Consider the following 23734-nt stretch of genomic DNA (forward strand, 5'->3'; position numbering starts at 1 on the left):
TTCAGCCAATGAAAACACATCTGAAAGCACAACTGCAAGTGGTCAAAACTTTTTCAGATGATATAAGTATGTCATTTGGTCTTGATAAACGTGCAAAAGCAGCCTTTAAAGCAGGAAAGCTGCAGCACTTAGAAATCATCAGTTTGGGACAGGAATGTGATATAAAAAACTTGAGCAAAAGGAGTGCATAAATATCTGGGAATTGATGATGGAGCAACAAAACATGAACAAATACGAACAAAACTTCGTAAGGAATATTTTAGAAGACTTAATACTGAAAACAATACTGACATCTTAGGAATAAAGTCCAAGCTTTAAAACAATTTGCGCTTTCTGTCCTAACTTACAGTTTCAAACTGACTGACCGGCCCCAAATGGTGGTGTACAGTTTGGACAGGAAAACAAGGATGACTCATGCTTAAATGATTTATAAAAATCAGTGTATACCAAGACTATATATTCCCCGTTCTGAAGGAGGTATGGCCTCCTCAAAATTAATTACATGTATAGATCTGCAATCATGGGACTGCATACATATCTGCTGACCTCACAAGAGCCAAATGTACTGAAAGTTTTAAAACATAAGGAGAGTAAGTCTAAGGTGACTTCCTTGCCTAGTTTAGCATAAGCATATCAGCATCAAGTGGGAATGGAAACCAAACCAGAAACAGATAAAAATCAAGCAAATGAATGTGCCAAAAAACAAAATAAGGTGAAGGATCAGATGAGAAGGCAAAAAATGTGGAATATACATAAATACACTTGCAAGTATAAAAAAACTCTTAGAACAACCCAATATTGATCAGGACTGAATGCAGGAATGGTTACTGAGGTGAATTTAAACCAAAAAAATGAAAGGTTAATATTGGCGGCCCAAGACAGTAGACTATGTACATGTTGCTTTACAAAGTCCATTGAACGTGGGAGAAACAGACAAATGCAGGTTTTGTAAAACAGATTTGGAAACTGTCACATCTTGTTGCTGGCTGCGATATACTAATGGCAGGACTATAGATTGAAAGGCATAATAATGTGGCAAGACTGTTGCATTGGGGATTGTGCAAACAAATGATCGAAGTAGCTGAAAAATGCTGGAAACATGAACCACAAAGCATTATAGAAAATGAAGTTTATAACACATGAGAATCATCCACTACCAACAGTTCAAAAAGATAAATGCGAGAAAACTAGATATAGCAGTCCATGAAAAGAAGACAAAAGTAGCACTGATCACTGAAATTACTACACCCAGTGGCGTCTTTTGTACAGATAGACACAATCATAAAATACCAGGATTTGCAGGTAGAAATGAGGGAAATGTGAAAGTAGGTTACCCAGAAAGTTCCAGTAGTAGTTGGAACAATGGGTCTTATAAAAAATAATTTACAATTGTACTTGGATACGTTACAGATGCATGCAACTCCGTACGAAGTGCAGGAGGAGTCATTACTGGGCACATTGCGGGTGCTGCAAAGAGGACTTTTGACTAACAAAGATTTAAACAATACTAATTTCACAAACTTTAATCATAATTTGACTTAAGAATGCGGCCCATTTCTGTCATGGTACTAGAAACCCAAAAGACTTGGAAGAAATTTAAAAAAATATTTATAAAAAAAGTACTTTTTTTTTAAAATTGAAGTATGCTTGTTATTCAATCGCTCTAAAAAGGAAAAAAAAAAGTGAAAACTTTTTGCCGATTCCTTTACTGAGGTAGAAGGAATCAGAAAAACCAACCTCAAATGCTTTTCTGAAATCAGCCTGTGTGTTTCTTTTGCAAAGATTTCCCTCCCCTTCCCTTTTTTTTTTTTATTTTTAACAGCATCTGAATAAAAAGCACTTTATTAAAAAATGTATAACTTTTATTCCTTTTTAGTTTCTAAGTAAAATGAGTGTCCCTCTGTGGTTCTGTCACTTTCCTTGATCAACAGTAAAAAGAGATTTTTCTTTTATTTTACAAAATGTAAATCAATTCACTCTGTTCTGTCATTTTCTCAAGTGAATAATATTTTAAGTGTCCTTGATTAAAAGCAGTCTCTTACTGTTGCATTTTTGGGAGTGTGTGCGTGAGTGTCTGTGTGGGGGGAAATGATGTAGGGAGATGCAAGTGTGTGTGCATGTGTTTAAAGCCGCTCACAAATACAGTGCATCCCACTCTGTGGGATGTTGCATCTTTGTGGGTGAATTCCCCACAGACAAGAAGCTCTGTGTTTTTTCTGCTCTCAAGTGCGTGACAGAACCACTGAGCAGCTTTCCTTTATTTTACAGAGAGCGAGCCAGCGAGTAGCGCCAGCAAGAGACAGCTTGCCAGCAAGAGAGAGCGCGCGAGCAAGAGAGTGCCAGCAAGAGACAGCAAGAGAGAGCCAACCAGCAGGAGAAAGCCAGCAAGAGACAGCTAGTGAAAGAGTGAGCCAGCGAGAGACAGCGAGCAAGAGAGCGAGCCAGTGAGAGAGCCCGCCAGCGATCTTGCCAGCAAGGGCGAGCTTGTGCGCACCAGCGAGAGAGAGCGCACGCTAGCGAGAGAGCACCAGCGAGCACGGCAGCAAGAGAGAGCACACGGGCGAGACTGTGTATGCCAGCAAAACAGCGCGTGCGCCATTGAGACAGTAAGAGCGCAAGCCAGCAAGAAAGAAAGAGCGTGTGTAAGTGAGAGAGAAAGAGCGCGTGCCAGCAAGATAGAAAGAGCACGTGCCAGTGAGAGAAAGAGCGCGTGCCAGTGAGAAAGAGCGCGTGCCAGCGAGAGAAAGCGAGACAGCGCGTGCCAGAGAGCGAGAGTGAGGGCGCGTCAGTGAGAGTGAAAGCGCACACCAGTGAGAGCAGGCGTGCTAGTGAGAGAGCGCATGCGAGAGAGCGAGCGCAAGAGCGCGCGACAGCGAAAGAGCATGCACACGCCGGCAAGAGCATGCGCGAGACACACAGCAAGAGAGCGTGCTCCAGCGACAAAGAGCAACAGCGCATGTGCCAGTGAGCATGCGAGAGAGTGCACCAGCAAAAAAGAGCGAGCGCGTGCGGCAGCGAAAGAGGGTGAGAGCGTGCGGCAGCAAAAGAGTGAGAACACGCCAGTGACAGCATGAGCACCAGTGAAAGAAAGTGCGAGAGCACCAGAGAAAGAGCGTGACAGCATGCACTCCAGTGAAGGAGAGAGCGAGACACACATGCCAGTGAGTGTAAGAGAGCATGAGAGTGCGCACGTTGAGAGCACGCACCAGCGAGACAGGGAGCGAGAGCACACGCCAGCGAGATGGAGCGAGAGCACGCGCCAGCGAGAGCATGCTCCAGCGAGACAGGGAGCCTTCTTGAGAGCGCGAGCCAGCCAGAGAGTGCGCGCACCAGCAGGAGAGAGAGAGAACGAGAGCCAGCGAGAGAGAGCGAGAGCCAGTGAGAGAGCAAGACCATATATGCCAGCAAGAGAGCTAAAGCATGCAGACTGCGCCAGCGCACGCCAGCGAGAGAGCACACGCACTATAGCGAGAGTGTGTCTCAGAGTCGGTGAGAGAGCATGGGTCAGTGGGAGACCGTCAGTGTAAGAGCGAGTGCGCGCGAGCACACGTGTGTGTGTGAGCATGTGTGAATGTGCATGAGATGTATGGAGATGCGAGCGTGTGCACACATGCATGAGCATTTAAGGCCACTCTTAGTACACTGCATCCTGCTCTGTCCCTCTGGCTGACTGCTAAGATTTCCCTCCTTGGTACTGAAAGACCCACTGGAGCAGGCACAACTCTACGGTTAGATGCCAGAACTCTCATTGCAAACCTACCCAGACACGGTGAATACCCCCCTGCCTAAGTACCACATGACTGGGGTGTTAGTCTGTTAGGATTTTAATGGGTCCCAGCTTCTGTCTGCCTTTGAAAGCCTTCACAGCTAGAATGGCTGCCATCATTTCCATTTGTTTATAAGTTGTCTTGACATTTACCTGTCTCATGCCCCAGTTGTCTTGACATTTACCTGTCCCATGTCACTATCACTAATTTTCCAGGTGAGCCCCCCCCCCCCCTCGAAGGCGAAATCTGAGCAGTCTGATGTCAGCACCTGGCATGTCTTGAAGGGTACACCTTTGTTTGTGGTGCTCTCTCTACGTAAGGGAGGAAAAGATGGTGGCTTCCTCGGAATATTGGTGCTGGGATCTCTTAAAAAAAAAAAGAACAGTAACTTTCTCCTGTGCACTTTGGTTCAGTGATTATAGGTTCATAGGTTCATACTAGGCTATCTGCCCGAGGGCATTTACAAGCCTAGCCCATAGTTTTGTGGCTTACGCCACCCCTTTAGTATGGGGAACTATACCCATTATTTTGCTGTGCCTCTGTTGAGCAGTGACACTGAGGTAATCCCTGGGGTATATCTGCGATCTCCCATCCATTGGTCAAGATTTCTCTTGAACAAGGCCAGCGAGGTGCTCTGCCTCACATATACCGGGATTTTATTCCACATCATAGGAAGTCTTTGGGTGATGAATCTATCCCTCCAGCACGTCCTATTAATAGCCGTGTCGAGGTTTAAGTCTCCCGCCCTTGTGGCTCTGATGGATCTAGATTTTTATCATGATGCAAAAAGCCAAGTGACTTAGAAACATCAGGAAATCTCTGGCTGAGATGGCTTTCTAGCTGCGAATATGCTAGTTTGCGCAAGAGAGAGATGGTATCTTGTCCTGTGGAAGAAAATTTTTTTTGTATGAGTAGAGTCCAAGACTGCCCACAAAAAGGGGGGCACAACTGAGACTTTTGGACATTGTGGGACAGACCTACCTTAAGAAAGCATGCCATATGTTTGCATGGCTCTGTGCAGCTTTTCTAGGGATGCTGCTTGTATCAGGCAGTCAACTAGTTAAGGACTGATAAGCACCCATTTGGCCTTGCAAAAGGCAATGATTGGTGCAAGACATTTAGTGAAAACCCTGGGGTGCAGTAGATAAGCTAAATGGTAAGGACCAACATTACAGGAGGGAACTCAAATTCTCTGAAGCATAAGAATTGTGTTCCTGTACAATATGAATGTAAATGCAGGCATCTTTCAAGTCAAAGGTTCCCACCCATTCTGCTGGCATGACAAGTAGAAGTTTGCCAAGGGTGATATTCTGAACTTTGGTACCACTAAAAATTTGTTCAGCCTGTAAGGTCCAAAATGGGACTTCATGATCCCTCCTTTCTGGGAACCAGAAGAGCCTTGAATAGAATCCTGTGTGCCTGCCTCATGTGGGAGCCACCTGAATGGGTCTCTGTTGTAGAAGGGTCCAGTATCTGGTTGGGAATAAGGTGTCATTTTAGGACTGAAGGTATTCCTAAAAGGTGGAATTTTCCACAGTTGCAAAAAGTAGCCTCTCTATGGTTTGGAGCACCCACTTTTCCTGGGTGATTTGTTCCCAAGCTGTGGAAGATTTGGAAAGCTTTTCTCTTACTTCTTGTGTGGACTGAAGGAGGAGAGTTGCGGCTGGGGTGTGGAAGTTTAGGGAAGTGCTCATAAGTCACATCTACTCCCTACAGACAGGGTTCCTATTACCTGATCTAATGTTTAGGTTAGCAAATACATAAACATCGAACTGGTAACGAAAGCAAAAAACCATGAACAGACGATTTAATGCAGGGAAAGAATTCCCTTCGATGTTATGTGGAGTTTGCACCTTTCCTCACTGTACAGCAATCTCTGAGTTGGTATATTTAGTTAGAGGGTGTGTGTGGGGGGGGCACAGCCCTACAACATTGGGGGGGGAGGGGCAACCCCCCCCCCCCAATTCCTTTTGGTTTAAAATTGTATTGATTTATTTTTTTGCGGCCGAGGGAATTCATTCTCTGTTAAATCAGCCGTTGGTTTTAATTTTTTTGATGTTACCAGAACGTTTAGGTATTTGCTAACCTAAACATTCAATTGGGTAATATAGATGCAGACATCCCCCTCCCCCCAAGATCTGCAGTGACCGTCTTTTTGCCACTTTTCATAGAACTTGGTCCTTTTCCTCAAGGGATGCTTGGAATTGTCTTGCTTGGAAGGAAGGGCAAGTCTTTACAAGACAGTTTATTTTTGTATCTAGGTGGTGGAGAGAGTTCCTTGATTTGGTCTTCCTCTTCTCATCCAGTCTCAAGCACACTCAACAGGATGTCCAAAAAAAAACTTGTCCAAGGCGAGTTCAGGTTTACCATTATCTGAGAGGGGGGAGTTCATTCCTCAGCTGGGCAAGTCTCCTAGTTAGACCCAATAGCTGCTCCCCTGTATGATGCATACCAAACATTACAGCCAAATTTGAGTGAGTGCCTGGACATTCCTGAATGTCCCTCTTGGGGTCATTATCTTGAATCCCCTCTGCACTGGCTTTAATCAGTTCTTGCACAGACTCATGATATTGGAGAAAGTGAACTGACAGCTGAGAGCTCTCATAGCCAGGGCAGCTGTAGTGCATGTTTTCTTGTCCAACTGGTCCAAGGATCTACTTTCTCCATCATTTGGAGAGGGGTTCTTGGATGCAGGCTCTGTGCTTCCCTTGGCGGACTCTACAGGCACCACAGCTAGATCTACCCGTGGGTTCTTGTAAAGATGTTTACTGATATCAAGCACTCTGCAGGTAATGATCTGGCTTCCTTGCAGCACAGGGTAGGGAACAGACTGCAAAGACACAACTCGGAACACATCATCCAATACTTCATGGACTGGCAGAATCACCATAACTCTTGATTCATGCAGACTTGGATGTCTGCACACATTTGGAGCCTGACAGAACTCTCCATTTCACAGAATGAAGGAGTCCTTCAATTAGAAACTACAGAATTTTCAGGAAGTGAAACTGCGTATAAGGTGTCTTCAGAATCCGAGCAGAGCCAAGATACTGCCCGGAGGGTACACGTTACACATAAGCCAGTTCTTGATGAGAATCACAGGAATCCTCTTTGGGTAACATGACCCCTTTTCTTTTCCTGGAGGGAGTTCCTGCCGTAGGTCAAGCTTCCAGGGAAGGCTGCTTAGATTTTCATGAATATCATGGAATCCTGCATCAGCTTGATAAGCTACTGTGGCAACCCCAAATGCTGCTTTGACTTGAATGCCACAGGCTTTGGTCTGGTGGATGGCAAGGCCTGCAAACACAGACGGGCAGCTGCAGCCTGGACCCAGGAAGATCCTGACTACCAAAGGGATTCCATCCTCTTCCTCCAAAACAAGAACACATGCGCTGGAAGGTGGAACCTGAGAAATGGCCTCAGACCTGACAGATGTCCACCTGTTAGTATAGCGGGCTCCAAAAGCACTTTTCTGGAAAAACGATTTCAAGCCCGGCTGGAGAGTTCTACACCATGAGGGTGTCAACCTTCCTAACTCCCAGTCTTTAACGCTCGTCACTTTTTTTTTTGGCTGACAGCTCTGGGACCTGTCAACAACAAAGAATGCAGAGGCCTAACACTACCCTTCCCAAGGTATCTGAGTGAGTCAGCCCAGTGTCCAACAGTCTTTCCATTTAAATAGGCACAAAACTGATGATTAGGGACAGAGTCAAAGCAAAATAAGCAATAAGAATGAAAGTCCCTGTGCGGAATGTTTCTATGAGCAATGCAGTTATTGACTGACATAAATCAAAACACAACCCCCACTAAAAGGAAGGTTCCCCCAATGGATATTTAGCTTTGATGAGTCTCTGGTCTCAAGCCTGACAAATTGATGATGCAACCAAGCATTGTGCCTCAATGTCACAGCAAGAGACCAGAATATGGTGCCAGCTAATGACACCTTTATATGCTGTGTAGAAAGGGTGTCCACCAGCTGGGGGATGGTGAAATTCTGTTTGAAAACAGATTCCTACAGACAGAACTTCTCTATACTCAGTACTGCAATAGTGATTGCAGTGAACATTGCTGAATACTATGCTGAACATCTTCAGACTGGTTAGGTAGTACACAGTGTACCTAGAGACCCAACAATATCCTCAGTTAAGGTTGCTTCAATTAAGCAACCATGTAGAATAGGGTAAACAAATAAACCCATATCCTGTGGTGGGCAAAGACTGGACTCAAATACTCTCAAAATTCTGATTAAAGCACAGCAAAAAGGCAGTCGTAAATGGAAGTGGGTTTATTCTGCGATAAACCTCAGGTAATGTTTGTAGTCCTTGCGTGAATGGGGATGCACGGCTAAGCATCATTTAGATCCAAGTAAAATAAGACATCTTTTGGCAGAGAGAAAGAAAGACTGTAGAGTTAACATGAATTTTATTATCCTCAAACTTACTCAGCCTGGATGGGTCTATATTATTTCATAGAGAGACATAGTCATTGAACACCTTTATCGACACAAAAAAGTTGAAATTCATCTCCACAAAAAAAATCGCAGAATTTTACCCCGGGCAATGAAACAATTGCCCATAGCACAACAGAACACACTGCACTCACCCAAGTGGAGGCTTCACCCCCCCCCCCCAACTATACATACCAACTCTGAGATCACACTACAGTGGGGAAAAGGGCAAAGTTGGAGTTGGCCAACTACTTCCTTAACCTGGGAAAAAAATTCCACAATTCGTGGAAATGAATTTCGATGATTTTGTGTCTATGGAGAGGTGTTAGATGGAAATATCATTTAACGTAGTAATATAGACCCGCCTAGGTACATTAAGAATAGATCTCTCAAATATCCACTTTTAGGGAAAGGTTAGAATAACCCCCCTACCTCATACTCTCTACCACCCCAATGTAAAAGCTCCTCCAGTGCAGGCAATGCCAGAAGAAGATGACTTACTCGGATGAGAAGCACTCCCATGAACAGAAAAGGCCTTGAATTCCAACCTCTACTCTTATGCAACAACTTCTTGCTCAACCAGTTTTCCCTGGTAAGGGAGAGTCTGCTTCCTAGTGAGCTGATGGAGTTGGACAGAAGTGGAAAATGAAGGGTGGGTTGAGGGAATTGTATTAACATTCTTCACTTCAGTCTTGGGAGGGGAAAAAATACCTCCACCTAAATCACTGCCTACCTCTGCCTTCTGTGCTCCAAGCTTACTTCTCAAATGCCCTCTTTTGTTTAAATTGGCTTCTGACTGTTTACAATGGAAGTACTACTGTTTTGTAGGATAACCCCTACTATATGTGAAAAAACTGACCACAGAGTCTTTCTATACTAAAAATGGCATGGGAGTGGAGGGGTGGGGAGCAAACAGTTTTAAGCAAAGGCCATCAAATGCCAGCAGCCACTGTATCCCAAGCAAAAATGTCCCTGCTGGTATAGATAACATATCCCCAAAGGCAGACTTTCCCCACTTTAAATGTTGCACAATTTAAAATCACCTCTTAGGGCCTCGTCTGGAATTCTTGTTGCAGCATCTGATATTTATGAGTTTCAGTCTGCTTACTTAACTAATGCTTGGTAGTTTGCACTTAAATACAAAAATAAGACAAAGAAAATGCTTTTCAAAAGCAAATAATTTTGCTATTTCATCTGGGAGCATGTTGAATCTACAGCAAAGTTCAGAACCCATTTGCAAATTCCAAAGAAACTGCAGTGTCAAAGGGTGTCTAATTTGTCAGCATGGCAGGATAAGATCGACAGACCAATTTGCTTTGCTGGGGATATCCAGCATCTGTCCATGCTAGGGTTTCAATTAGCAAACTGGTTGTCTACCCCCATACTGCTTTTTTAGGCAATGCAAACCTGTTAAACCCACCAACAAAAGAAAAGGAAAATATGAAGGTGTTACTGATCAATGCTAACAGCCTAAACAAGGAAAACTGTTCCCTAGAAGCCCTTCCTACTCTGGAGGACACTGTGTAGAGACAGACATGATTTTAAATAGTAGATAGCACTCTGGCTGTGCAGGGCTATAACACCGTCTACACATTTAGACCAGCTACTGCACGGAGGGGGGGGGGGGGCAGTGTCTCAATCTATATCTAGAAGAGAGACGGTCATCAAGGCTGGTAAAGTAGTACAATGCACTAGAGCTTGTTCATATTCAAATAGCCATCAGAAAGGTCCCATACCATGTATCAGCTAAATATAGAACTCCCTCTAGGACACAAGAAAGCCACACCACCTACACACAGGAACTAGAATCACTCAGAATTAAACCTAATACCATTCAACTACTGGGAAACCTACACCACCACTAGTGGCCAAGCAAAGACTCCTGGACTGTCATTACAAATGCCCTGGAAGAATTAGAGTACCCACTAGGGGAAATAACATCTTGGATCTTGTCCCCAGTAATATTGTAGGATCTTGTACCACCCCTTGCATATCTTCATCACTTGTTAGGTCTGACCATAAAGCAGTCTCCTTCAAAATAAAACAAACCAGAGTTACCCTCCACCAAAGTACCTTTAGAAATTTCCTCAAGACAATCTACCTACTCTTAAGTGATGCTTTGACAAGCTTTAAATACCCAAAAAACCCAGTTAACTACACTGAACACACAGAAATGTACACCACCACCACACTACACCAGCATGTAAACAGTTGCTTAGATACAGCTGAACCCTGTAGGAACAAGTTTAGAGCAAACCCCAAAACAAACCCACATAGAGGAACCACATCAACAAGCGTTACAATAAAAGGAAGAACATTCTGACCAAAATTAGAAGTAAATCCCAGAATGTTCTAGACCTTGGCACTGAAATAAAACTCAGGAGCTTAATAAAATCCATCAAAGTCTGAGGCTAAAACAGCTACACAAGCCAATGACAATTAGACCAAGTTGTGCAATCTGAAAATCACAATGCAGCAATGTGTTCATCTGATTGCGAATGCTACTCATATTGAGACTGACATAATGAACCTGCTGGCTGATAAATTCAGCTTCAACTTTACACATCTCACCCCTCCATCTGTCCCTTTACATATACCTGAAACTGACTTGTTTTATGTGATAGCTGAAGGCAAGTCATAATGCTATCAAAAGCTAAAAATACTGCACTGATGGGTCCTGATAATCCCTGGATGCATCTTAAATACTATGAAACATGATTTAGTCACATTCTCAGCACTGTTCAATCTCAGCCTCCATGCAGGTTTTGTACCAAGCGAAAGGGAACAGCTACAGTCATTTGCTGCATAAGGAAAGACCATTCCTAGGCAATTACAGAGCCATAAACAGTACAATTGTGTACACTTACCATAAATGTAGATGCTTGAGTGTATTCACTGTTGCAGTCATTACCATTTTGGTAATCTGCTGGCAGGTTGCCCTCAGTCGTCCTGATTAACAAAGTCTTGGGTCCTGCGTCGGTTGCTGTCCCTTCTTCCATTACGTCAGGTCATCAGGGGTATAAAACATGCAGTCGACGCCATTACATCAGTTTTTCTTGCTCCAGATGTCAGGTGCCCCCCAAATGGGGAGCAAAATAAAAAAAAAAAATATATATATATATATATATATATATATATATATATATATATTAAAAAACACAAAAAATATACCTCCAAACAAAATCAAATACACCAAAAAGGCTTTTAAGCATAGTAAAAGAAAGTAGAGGTAAAGTAAGAGAAAAACGGGGCTGGAGGGTAGGTAACCAAGACTGCAACAGTGAATACACTCGAACATCTACATTTATGGTAAGTGAGGGGTTGGAAAGGTGGCTTAATGGCTAAGGTGTTTGCATTATAAACACAAGGTGCAGGGTTTGAGTTTCACAAGGGATAATTGGCTAAGCTTAAAATAGCTTGCGAGGGCAGTTAGCTTAGTACTAAAAACTATGAAACTATGTACACAACTGTACTATGGTTCTTCGCGTTTCAGTGTTGCAGTCATTACATTTGGGTTTATTCCCAAAGCTATGGTTGGGAGGATGGATTTATACAGCATTAGGACCAGCTATAAGGCCCTGCAGGACAGCAGTGGCAAAGCCAGCTCTGGATTTAGAGAAGAAAGGTAAATGGTAATGTTTGGTGAACGTATGAACTGAGCTCCAGGTAGCAGCTTCTAGAATGTCTCTGGTAGGAACACCTCTGAGAAAGGCTGTAGAAGTAGATACAGCCCTGGTGGAATGAGATCTGCTCCCCTGGGGGATAGTTTTACCATGGTGCATATAGCAGAAATTAATGCAATGGCTTACCCATTTGGAAATAGTCTGCTTTGAAATAGCCTTTCCCTCTGCCCCTGCAGCAAATGCCACCAGGAGTTCTGATTTTCTTAGAGATTTTTGTCCTGTTTAAGTAAAATCTAAGTTGTCTGTGTATATCCAATGAATGCAGAATCCGCTCCCCCTTGTTCTGTGGATTGGGAAAGAAAGTTGGCAAATGAATGGTGCCACACTGGATGCCACCTTAGGCATGAAGGATGGATTGATCCTGAGAGACATCCTGTCCGCAAGAAAAATAATGAAAGGCTCCACTGCCATAAGAGCCTGTAGTTCAGAAATCCTTCTAGCTGAAGTGACTGCTAAAAGGAAAGCTGTTTTCCAGGAGAGAAATTTTAAGTCTGCAGTAACAGCTGGCTCGAAAGGAGTGAGAGAGTTTTTCCGATACAAAATTGAGGTCCCAGGCCGGGGTTGGAGCTCTCCTGGGTGGTCTTAAGTTTTTGGCCTCTCTGAGATGCTGCTTTAGCAGAGGATGAGAGGAGAAGAGGGGAGGGTCTGTGTTGTAATGAGCTCAAATGGCTGAGGCATGGATTTTGATGGAAGAAAAGGACAAGCCCTTGTGAAGCACCTCAGTTAAGTACTGTAAAATTTGAGGAATACTGGGCACTGCTGTGCTTATTCCTTGTTGCTTATTCCAGACACAGAATCTTTTCCATATGTCAGCATAAGATTTTCTAGTACTAGGCCTTCTCGCTTCCAAAATGACATCCATCACAGGTTTGCTGAGGGATGTTAAGGGTGAATTTAGGTAAGCAGCCACGCTGCAAGATTCAAAGTTTGGAGACAAGTGTGCAGAATTTGGTTGTTCTGCTGAGACAATAAGTAAGGTGTCTGAGGCAGGTGCCACAGTGGAAGGTGTGACATTGCACAGGAGTGGGTACCAGTGCTGGCGAGGCCAGTCTTGAGCAATCAGAATAATTTTTGGTTTGTCCTTTTTGACTTTTAGTAGAACTTTGGCGAGCAGAGGCAGAGGTGGAAAATAGACTGGATAGGTTTTTCCAGCTGAATGATAGAGCATCCACTTTCCAAGGTTTTTCCAGCGGAATGATAGAGCATCCACTTTCCAAGCTTTTTTGTGATGAGTGCTTGTGCAGAATTTGTCCAACTGACAGTTCTGGGATGAGGCAAAAAGATCTATGTCTGGACTCCCATTTGCGTGTCAACATGTTGAAAATCCGTGGTTCCAGTTTCCATTCGTGTGGGTCCATGAGATTTCTGCTTAGTTCCTCTGCCAGAGTATTCAGCTTTCCTGGCAGGAATGGAACTTGTAGTTGTATTTGGTAGGTCAAGGCCGTGGTTCCACAGTGCCATGGCTAGTCTGCAAAGGGGGTAGGAGTATGTACCCCCCTGCTTATGTACCACAAAGACAGACAACACTGCAGTTAATTGCCCTGGATGAAGGTAGTCCTTGAAGGCTGTCAGAGCATTCTGTACAGCTAGCAGCTCTTTCCGATCGATATGAAGGTGCATTTGATTTGGGCTCCATTTGCCCTGAAGGCAGTTCCCTGCCAGATGAGCACCCCAAGCATAGTTTGATGCATCTGTTAGAGTTTGGGCGGCAGGGGGGGGTGAAGTGAATGTTTTGGTGACAGGCCTCTGCCCACCATAGGAACTCAAGCTGCAGGTAAGGTATGATAGGAATCATTGTTTCCAGGCTGTGACAACGTTGACTCCATAAACTTTTTAAATAACACTGAAGTTTCCTCATATGCAGTCTTGCATATAGAATTAGAAGAATACAGGAGGCAATGAACCCCAAGGCTTGCAGAATTTGTCTTTCAGATAGCAGGGATTTTGTGGCCACCTGTTTGAAGCAAGTTACCTAATGAATTTGCTTTTCCGACGCAAGGTAAGCCATCTGGGCAGTTGTATTTAAGCTTGCACACAGGAATGTAATTTTTTGAGAGGGTACCAGTTGTGATTTCTTTTTGTTTATGGTGTACCCTAGACAAGTTAGAACCCTTTTTACAAACGCCAGATGCTTTAGAAGAATGTCCTTGTTTTCTGCCTGAATTAGACAATCGTCCAGGTATGGATATATTTGAATATTTCTTTGCCTGCAAAATGCAATTACTGGAGCCAGGCACTTTGTGAAGACCCCGGGCGCAGTAGATAAGCCAAAGGGCAGTGCAGAGAACTGGCAATGCAAGTAGTCTGCTTTGAAGCGAAGGTATCTTCTGCAAGATTCCCTGACTGGGATATGCAGGTAAGCTTCTTTTAAGTCCGGAGTTACCAACCAGGCATCTTTGCCTAGCATAGGAAGCAAATACTGAAGAGTCAGCATCTTGAACTTTGGAATGTCCAGAAATGTGTTTAAGTCCAGAAATGCACACCAAGATTTGTTTTTCTGGGTACCAGGAAAAGTCTTGAATAGAAGCTTTGTCCCTTTTCCTCTTCTGGTACTGGTTGAATGACCCCCATTGTTCATGAGGGACAGTACTTGTTTCTGGGCCTCTGCCCACTGATTTGGGGGCAGGTCTGGCCATCCGTTTGGGATTGGCAATGTATGGAAATGAAATCTGTATCCCTGGGATACTATATTTAAAACCCATTTGTCCTGGGTTATAAGTTGCCACTTTTTTGCATTAAGTGCCAGTTTACCCCCCCCCCCCCAAAGGGGCGGCTAAAAGGTAAGTGCTTGGTAACTGTAGAGAGAAGTCATTGAGACCGTTTACCATACGGAGGTGCCTTGTTTCCCAATTTGGAGGTGGAGGCACCCCATTGTTTTGTTCTAAAAGTCCCTTGTGACTGAAACCTGGAGCCTTTGGAATGTCAGGGTTTGACTTGAGTGGCTCTCGAAGGAACTGGAAACTACCAGTTCTTAGTAGGCCAGTACCTACTAAATCTTGGAGGTTGCACTTCTAAGCAATCTTTCACAGTTTGTATAGATGTAGCTTTATCTTGCATCTTTTTTAAAACTTCTTCAGCCTTATTACCAAAGAGACGGTCCTATTGTAAAGGAGCATCCAATAATTTTGCTTTAACATGATCAGGCAGAGTTTGCACTTTGAGCCAAGCATGCCTTCTTAGCAGACCCAGTTATTGCAGCCCTGCAAGAGGCCTCCAAAGAATCAAAACCACATTGCAAAGTAAGTTTTCCAACTTGTTCAGCTGAATGCAATAAATCCTGTAAATCTTTATTTTCCACACGGTCAGAAATTAACATCATTTTCTGTTTAAGCAGTCCCATGATATGCTGTTGACATTTAAGCATATGAAACAGTTTAAAGCCCTGACTGCCAAGGTTGCAGAAGTGTAAACCTTCTTACCCCATCTATCCAGTTCCCTGGAATCTCCATCAGAAGGGGTAGGATTTTTAGCAGTAGAGGCCTTAATGCCCTTGGGACCCTGAGAAATGGTTTCAGGATCTGCAATAGGATTTTTGAAAAGGAATTTGTGGGAGTCAGGAAGCCTGTATTATCTGTCTGGCTTACAAGGAGCCGGAGGCAGAGAATAAGGAGCCATACTAGATTCTGAAAAAAACAAACAACAATGTCTAGAACAGGAGGTATAGCCAAAGGCCTACGCTGAGGAAGAAGAAGAAAATCCCCTAGTCTCTTTTTAGATTCAGAGAAATCCTGACTTTGCCAGTGCAAATGTTCCCTTAAGGTATGTAGTTTCCCCAAAAGAAAAATCCTCTGGGGAAGAAGCAGAAGGAATGGAATCTTCTGCATCAGAGTCCTCATAAGTAGGTATAGACAAATCCTGTTCATTAGAAGAGTCAGAAGAAATAGAATCCTGTTCAGAAGATTCATAATCAATCTCTTGCCTAGGCCTCTTAGGAGGGGGTTGGCTACCCCGATCAGAGTAATTAAATCTTCAGCCATTTTGATAATTTGTTTTTTTAGGCATAGGGGCCTGTACATTTGGCCCAGGCGTCGTTTTTTTAGACTAGATAGATAGATTTAGATTTTGGCCTTAGTTTTTAAGATGGCATCTGTCTAATATACAAATCTATAGGCCTGAAAACACCATCAGAAGCCGGTGCCTGCACAGCGGCGAAAGACCCATCTAAGGTAGACACATCCACGGGTTCCATAACTGAAGCATCTCATGGCATACTGGACTCCAAATGGGTCTCAGTAGAGGACTGCGAATCAGAAGTGGCAGGTATCAGGGGCTGCGTAAGCGCCTCACTGAGTACCGGCTAACTGGCGACTGGCTTAGGAGAAGCGTTGTCAGTTTTGGACCTTGACGGCTTGTCTCTTTCTTTGCATTTTTTAGGTAATCCGGTAGTCGGATTGTTAACAGACATTTCTGGATAATTAAATAGCGAGCCAAAATATTTAGAAACAAAAATATACAGACGTTTAATAGTGCGTTGATTAAACTTAGAACAAAACCGACAGCAAGGTACGTTGTGGTCAGGGCCTATGCAAGGAATACAGTACAAATGAAAACCCTTATGAGGTATTTGCTTCCAAGTAATGCAATTAACTTTTACTGACATCAGTAAGGAGCAAGAAAATGTTTCCCAACGGGGTACTTCGCTTTTAGCTGAAGACTTCGGTTCTGAAACATGAAAACGAAAATTTCAGGAGTCGGCCGACCGGCACTTGTGAACTGCTTCTGTTTCGGGCACCGCACAGCAAGAAAGACTGATGTAATGGTGTCGGCTGCATGATTTATACCCCTGACGTCATGGAAGAAGGGACAGCAACCAACGCAGGACCCAAGACTTTGTTAATCAGGCCGACTGAGGGCAACCTACCAGCAGATTACCCAAATGTAATGACTGCAACAGTGAAACACGAAGAACATCTGGCCAGTCTCAATTGCAAAGCCATGGAAAGACATACAATGGAAACTTCTCCCAAATCAAATATGACCCACTGGTGAGACGAGCATCCAAGAATCCCTCTTTTTTGGAATAGACAAAAGCAAAGCTGAGCCCCGAATCTAAGCGCAACTGGGACAAATAATCAGGCTAAAGGGGAACCTTCAAATACTGAACCAGTTTCAGTTTGATTTGACAAAGGCAGGTTATGCTTACTCAACTTTGTGGATTGTTTTAAAAAGGTCACCAAAGAAGTGGTTAAAGACAAAGCTGTACACTGCATACCTCGATCTGGCCAAAGCCTTTGACATTTCCCCATTCATGCATACCAGAAAAATGAAATACCCCTAGGTTACTCATTGCATTAACAACTGGCTGTCAGAGAAGGTGCACAAAATCAAAATTGGGGAAGTTACCTTCAAAGAGAGACCAGCCACCAGTGGAGTCCCCTAGGGTTCTGTGCTGGGACCTCTTCTGTTTGGAATAGACTTTCCTGAAGTAAAACCCAATACCAAAGTGCTCTGGCTGACTAAGTTTGTTCCCATCTTGCAGTTTATCTGCAGTCACTGAATCCCTAAATGACCTAGCCATCCTGCAGGAAGGTTTGTCCCAAATAAACTGGTGCCAAAATCATGGACTGAAACCAAATGCCAAAAAAATGCATTTCTACATGCTTTGGAAGTCATCTACCCCAGGGAACTACCACATTGATAATACATCCCTAAGAGTTGACCCAACTGTTCAGGATTTGGGAACTTGTGGACAGTGACCTAACTTGACCACAGTATCCACCGTTACGTCCTTCTATATTGCACAGCTTACAAACTGAGGTATTGTGTCTGGATCTAGGGATGTCACTGTCTCCCTTTACTCAGCCCTCACTAGGCCAGTCACTGAATATAATACACCCCTTTAGCATGCATCTGTCCAGAGATACGCAACAACTAGAATGCCCTCAGAGATGCCTTACTAAAACACAAGGCCTAAACAATGCATCCTACTTAGACAAACTCAAAGCCCTGTCACTATACTCTCTATCCTACAGACTGATAAAAGGTGACCTGTGACTCGCATAGAAGGCATCCTATGATCCAATAGTGATGGACTTACTGCACATTAGCAAGTCAATGGCATCAGAAATATTCTGTCAAGGGATCTAAATCTCTTTTGCAACACAAATAGAATGGTATGGAGAGACAGGTAATACCTTGAAGATGATTCCACTACTTTGTTTTATGTGGAGTCTGTTCCAAAGTTCATATCTGTTCATATTCAAGTGCAACTTGGATCTACGGATGGGAACAATTTACTGCAGGACTGCCACCTTTACTACTAATGGACAGAGGCAAATCCTAAATGCCTTACTTCATGAAGAACATCTCCTAAATGCCTTATCTCATGCTAATTATCTATAGTATGATCCAAGCTACTCATTAGGGGTAGTACATAATTATCTACCTTGGGATGGGTTTGGCCAGTCTCTAACCAAATGGGATAGGTTAATTCGAGAACAAAAAGGGAAATTGAATAGGCTTAAAATGACCCACATGGGCAGCTAGCCTAGTACTTATGAACCTATAGCAGTACATATTCCTTGAGCTACCCAGACCACCTTAAAGCTCTTTCCATTTACTACAGACTGTTGAGAGAGAGGACTTTTGTCTAGCCTACAGAAACTCAGGTGAGCCAGTTCTATACAACTGTGATCGCCTGCATATTGGCAAACACCCTAAACACCTGCTCAAGAGATTTTAACTTCTCCCAAATCAAATATGACCCACTGGTGAGACGAGCATCCAAGAAATCCTCTTTTTTGGAATAGACTAAAGCAAAGCTGCGCTCTGAATCTAAGCACAACTGGGACAAATGAATGGGCAATTGTAAATGCACACTGGGTTTGACCCCCTAATGCCCCAACTGAAAGGAGTCAATGCTAGGTATAAATTAGTGATGTCAGTGGATACCTACAATTTGGGATATTGTGGCTAGTCCACTAATGTCCTCTGAATTAAACCGAGGAAAACCATGATCTCTCACAGGTGGTCAATTTTTTTCTCACAATAACCCCCTGTTTAACACACACATGCATGCTCAATCTTTCCAACACTGGACAAAATCAAACAGTAGGTGGCTATTACCCACTTTAGCACAGCTAGTGCCTGAAATGCAGTGGACCAGACTGCCTCACACCCCACAGTATTGGTAAAGCTGTCAGACACTTGCTCCCCCTCCTCCTCTTAACTCATGCCACTAATCAACCTTGGGTTGTAATCAGGATTTCCCATTGCTGCCAAGGAGCCAGGCTAAGTATTTTAACTAGCTTTTATGAACATATGCAAACTTTTCCCTACTTGTAGCTAAACTGAGGTTATCTAGTCTACTGACAAACATTGCAACCGCCCCATAGACTAAGTGATCACACCAACTTTTAAAGTCTTGGTCCAAAACCAATGCTGTATGCAGAGTTTAGTCTAGCTACAGCTAGCTGTTACTTTCAAAACTCCTGCACAAGCTATGGCTCTTCCCCCAGCATAGAAGTAACATTCCACATCCCCGTTTTCCATTGCCAACGTCCAGTCAATCATAAACGATCCCACCACAGTGTTCTCTTCACCTTACAAGCATCAAAAGACCACCACCCTCAGCCTTGCAGCTTTTTTTTTTTTGAACAGTCTTATCAAAATGCTTTCTTCTGCTGTGCTGACTCCTTTTATATCTTTCATGCCAGTGACAGAAATGCACTGTACTCTGGTCCAAACAAAATGAACAGAATGGAAAGTGCAACTCTTTTTGCAAAAGTGGCACTTGTTTTAAAGGGAAAGGAAGCCATAATTAAAGTGAAACAAAAATCCAGCAGGACATGGACAGTGAGAATACTTTACCGGGTACAGACAAATAACCGAGGAAAGAGACTACTGTCACAACATGTCATAAAATGTCAAAGAAAATGACAAAATTGTCTTTATGCCTACTAATATCAATGTAAAGTGTATTCCTGCTGCAATGGTCCCGCAAACATAGAACTGCATTTGAACACTTGTTTCACTTACTCGATGCCTTGCAGATGTCCCTGTCTGCCTCCTCTGTGGCTGGGGCTCCTGTAAGCGACCATCAGGGTATGCATGCCTGTAGAAACAGTTTCCACCAAAAGGGCAGTTTCCACGACCCTCGTCAAAATAACGACAAGATTTATTACTAGGAAGGAAAAAAAATTTTTTCATTAGGCAATATAGCACTGCATGATAAAAGCAATGGGATCCAATCTTGGAAGTCAAAATCCCAGCTTCCCGATAAACCTGTGATACCATACACAAACTGCATCTTTTCAACATGTTATCAAGGCCACTTGAGGTCATCAGAACCCATTATACAAACATCATTACAATAGCATGCAGCAAAATATTTCAAACTAAAGCCAGCTGTATACCCCCCCCCAAAAAAAACAAAAAACAATTTACAGTCCGCTTTAAAGTATTAGCATATGAAGGCTGTCTCATTCTTCGAAGGCATCTACCTGCAGTGATGTAAAGCACAGCTGTCTTGGTATGAAGTACTGCCACCCACCAAACTGTACAAAATCAAAAATGTTGTTAAAGGCTCTGCACCTACTACATTTTAAAAATTTACTTGAATACATGAAAAGTCTTGCGGTGGTGGTGCTGCGGTAGCGTTGTCACCTCACAGTAAGACGCTGTCCAGTTCGATTCTCAGCTAGAGCATCTTCTGCATGGAGACATGCGTGAATGGGCGTACCTTCGTTGAAGGTTGTGAGTCAGGGCTGGTAACTCGGCACGTAAAAATCAACTACCAATCATTAGCGGAACGGAGTTCCGCTGTGGCGACCCCTAACCGGGAAAAAGCCGAAAGACACAACAACTTGAATACATGAAAAAAACCCCTATGTATTGCCTAGATCAGTTTGTTGACAGTTTAAAATCTCCACAAAAAAGATGCTTATTCATATCTGTTCAAAGGACAGTTCTCATTTGGCACATACTTGCAAAAGTAAAGTTAACATGGCTGGTCTGGTGGCATTTAGAGATTAAGCCCTGCCTATGACCTAGGTTCGACTAGCAGATGGGGTGATTGATGGAAGCTGCAAGAAGGGATTGGCAATTCCATCCCGGCAGGTGGGTGGACCTAGCATCGAACCTTGGTGAAGGTTGGGGAAGGCACATTGGTAAACATGCATAAGACAGGAGCAGGGTGGAGACATGGCTGAACTGCTACACAAGCAGAGTGATACACCCCATAACTCTAATGCACACCCACTCTCCTCCCCCCAGTTAAACCATTAGGTCCGTAAGGGAAATGGGAAATACTTGGGTCATAAGTACCCCCCAACAGAAATCACAGACCTGCAGAACCCCCAGATGCCAAACTCCTTGGCCGGCCTCCATAATACCAGCTTGGAGTACAGGGAAAAGTACAGTTGTGTACATTTACCATAAATGTAGATGTTAGACTGTATTCACTGTTGCAGTCATTACATTTGGGTTATCTGTTTGCAGGTAGCCCTCAGTCGGCCTGATTAACAAAGTCTTGGGTCCTGCGTTGGTTGCTGTTCCTTCTTCCATGACGTCAGGGGTATAAAACATGCGGCTGATGCCATTACATCAGTTTTTCTTGCCCCAGATGTCAGATGCCCCCCTAATGGGGAGCAATTAGATATATAAAAGTACAATGAAATACCTTCAACAAAAAACAAATACACCAAAAAGGCTTTTACGCATAGTAAAGTAGAGGTATAACCAAAAGAGGTTAGGGGGCTGGAGGGAGGGTAACCAGGACTGCAACAGTGAATACATTCCAACATCTACATTTATGGTAAGTGTACACAACTGTACTATGTTCTTCGTGTTTCACTGTTGCAGTCATTATATTTGGGTAGATTCCCAAAGCTGTGGTTGGGAAAAGGAATTTAGATAGCATTAGGACCAGCTATAAGGCCCTGCAAGACAGCAGTGGCAAAGCCAGCTCTGGATTTAGAGAAAATTGGCAAATAGTAATGCTCGGTGAAAGTATGTACAGAACTCCAGGTAGCAGCTTCTAGGATGTCCCTGGTAGGGATGCCTCTGAGAAAGGCTGTAGAGGTAGATACAGACCTGGTGGAGTGAGGTCTGATCCCCTGGGGGATATATGTTTTCCATGGTGCTTATGGCAGAAAAGAATGCAATGGCCTATCCATTTAAAAATAGTTTGCTTTGAAATAGCCTTCCCCCCTCTGCCCCTGCAGCAAATGCTACCAGCAGTTCAGATTTCCTTTGAGGTTTAGTCCTGTCCAAGTAGAATCCGAGTTGTCTGTGCACATCTAAGGAATGCAATATCCGTTCTCCTTTGTTCTGTGGATTGGGAAAGAAGGTTGGCAAATGAATGGACTGATTAAGTGCCACACTGGATACCACCTTGGGCATGAAGGATGGATTGGTTCTGAGGGACACCCTGTCCGCATGAAAGACGATGAAAGGCTCCACTGCCATAAGGGCCTGTAATTCAGATACCCTTCTAGCTGAAGCGATTGCTAAAAGGAAAGCTGTTTTCCAAGAAAGAAATTTTAGGTCTGCAGTAGCAGCTGGTTCGAAAGGAGGTAGAGTGAATTTCTCCAAAACAAAGTTAAGGTCCCAGGCAGGGGTTGGAGCTCTCCTGGGTGGTCTTAAATTTTTGGCCCCTCTGAGGAACTGGGAACTGCTTGAGCATTGGATGAGAAAAGAGGGGGGGGGTTCTGTGTTATAATGATCTGAAATGGCTGAGGCATGGATTTTAATGGAGGAAAAAGACAGGCCCTTGTGAAGCATCTCAGTTATGTATTGTAAAATCTGAGGTAAATTGGGCTCTGCTGCGCTCATCCCTTGAGACTGGTTCCAGGCACAGAATCTTTTCCATTTTTCAGCATAGGATTTTCTAGTGCTAGGCCTCCTTGCCTCTAAAATGATATCCATCACAGGTTTACTAAGGGATCGTAAAGGAGAGATTATGTAATTAGCCATGCTGCAAGGTTCAGTGTCAGTGAAGCTGAGGGTGCAGAATCTGGTTCTCCTGTTGAGACAACAGGGAAGGTGTCTGAGGCAGGTGCCATGGTGATAACCATGACACACTATGCAGGAGGGGCTACCAGTGTTGGCGCGGCCCATCTGGAGCAATCAAAATCATCCTGGGTTTGTCCTGTTTGATTTTTAGTAGCACTTTGGAGAGCAGAGACAGAGGGGGGAAGGCACCGACTGATCAGTTTTTTCCAGGTGAAGGACACAGCATCCGCTCACAGCATCCGCTTTCCAGGCATGTTTGTGGGGAGTCCTTCTGCAAAATTTGTCCAATTGGTAGTTCTGGGGAGAGGCAAACAGGTCTATATCTGGGCTCACCCATTTGCTTGTCAATATGTTGAAAATCCTTGGTTCCAGTTTCCACTCGTGTGGGTCCATAAGGTTTCTGCTTAGTCTGTCTGTCAGTGTATTTAACTTTCCTGGCAGGAATTGAGCTTGAAGGTGCACTTGGTAGCTCAAGGCTGTGTTCCACAATGCCATGGCTAGTCTGCAGAGGGGGTAAGAATGTGTGCCCCCCTGCTTATGTACCACATAACAGTGGTGTTGTCAGTTTTTACTATTAGTTGCCCTGGAAGAATGTGGTCCTTGAAGGCTGTCAGAGCATTTTGTACAGCTAACATTTATTTTCGATTGATATGCAGGTGCATTTGACTTGGGTTACATTTGCCCTGAATGCACTTCCCTGCCAGGTGAGCCCCCCATGCATAGTCTGATGCGTCTGATAGGGTTTGGGCAGCAGGGTGTGGTGTAAAAGGTAGTCCCTTGTTTTGGTGGCAGGCCTCTGCCCACCAAAGGAACTCTAAGCATAGGCAAGGTATGACAGGAATCATTGCTTCTAGATTCTGTGAATGTTGACACCATAGGCTTTT

At 43.8% G+C, this 23734-nt stretch overlaps 1 protein-coding gene across 1 annotated transcript in view; it reads right to left on the reverse strand.

Moving 5' to 3' along the window:
- Positions 1–23734, reverse strand: part of MKRN1 (makorin ring finger protein 1) — a 460878-nt gene that overhangs the window by 50564 nt on the left and 386580 nt on the right. The window contains exon 7 of the mRNA XM_044088483.1: positions 19875–20019. Coding sequence (XP_043944418.1) covers positions 19875–20019 — 145 coding nt within the window. The remainder of the gene's footprint in view (positions 1–19874; positions 20020–23734) is intronic.

Source organism: Protopterus annectens, chromosome 11.part0 (assembly GCF_019279795.1).
Source record: "Protopterus annectens isolate FY-2018-M chromosome 11.part0, PAN1.0, whole genome shotgun sequence".
Lineage (NCBI taxonomy): Eukaryota > Metazoa > Chordata > Ceratodontiformes > Protopteridae > Protopterus > Protopterus annectens.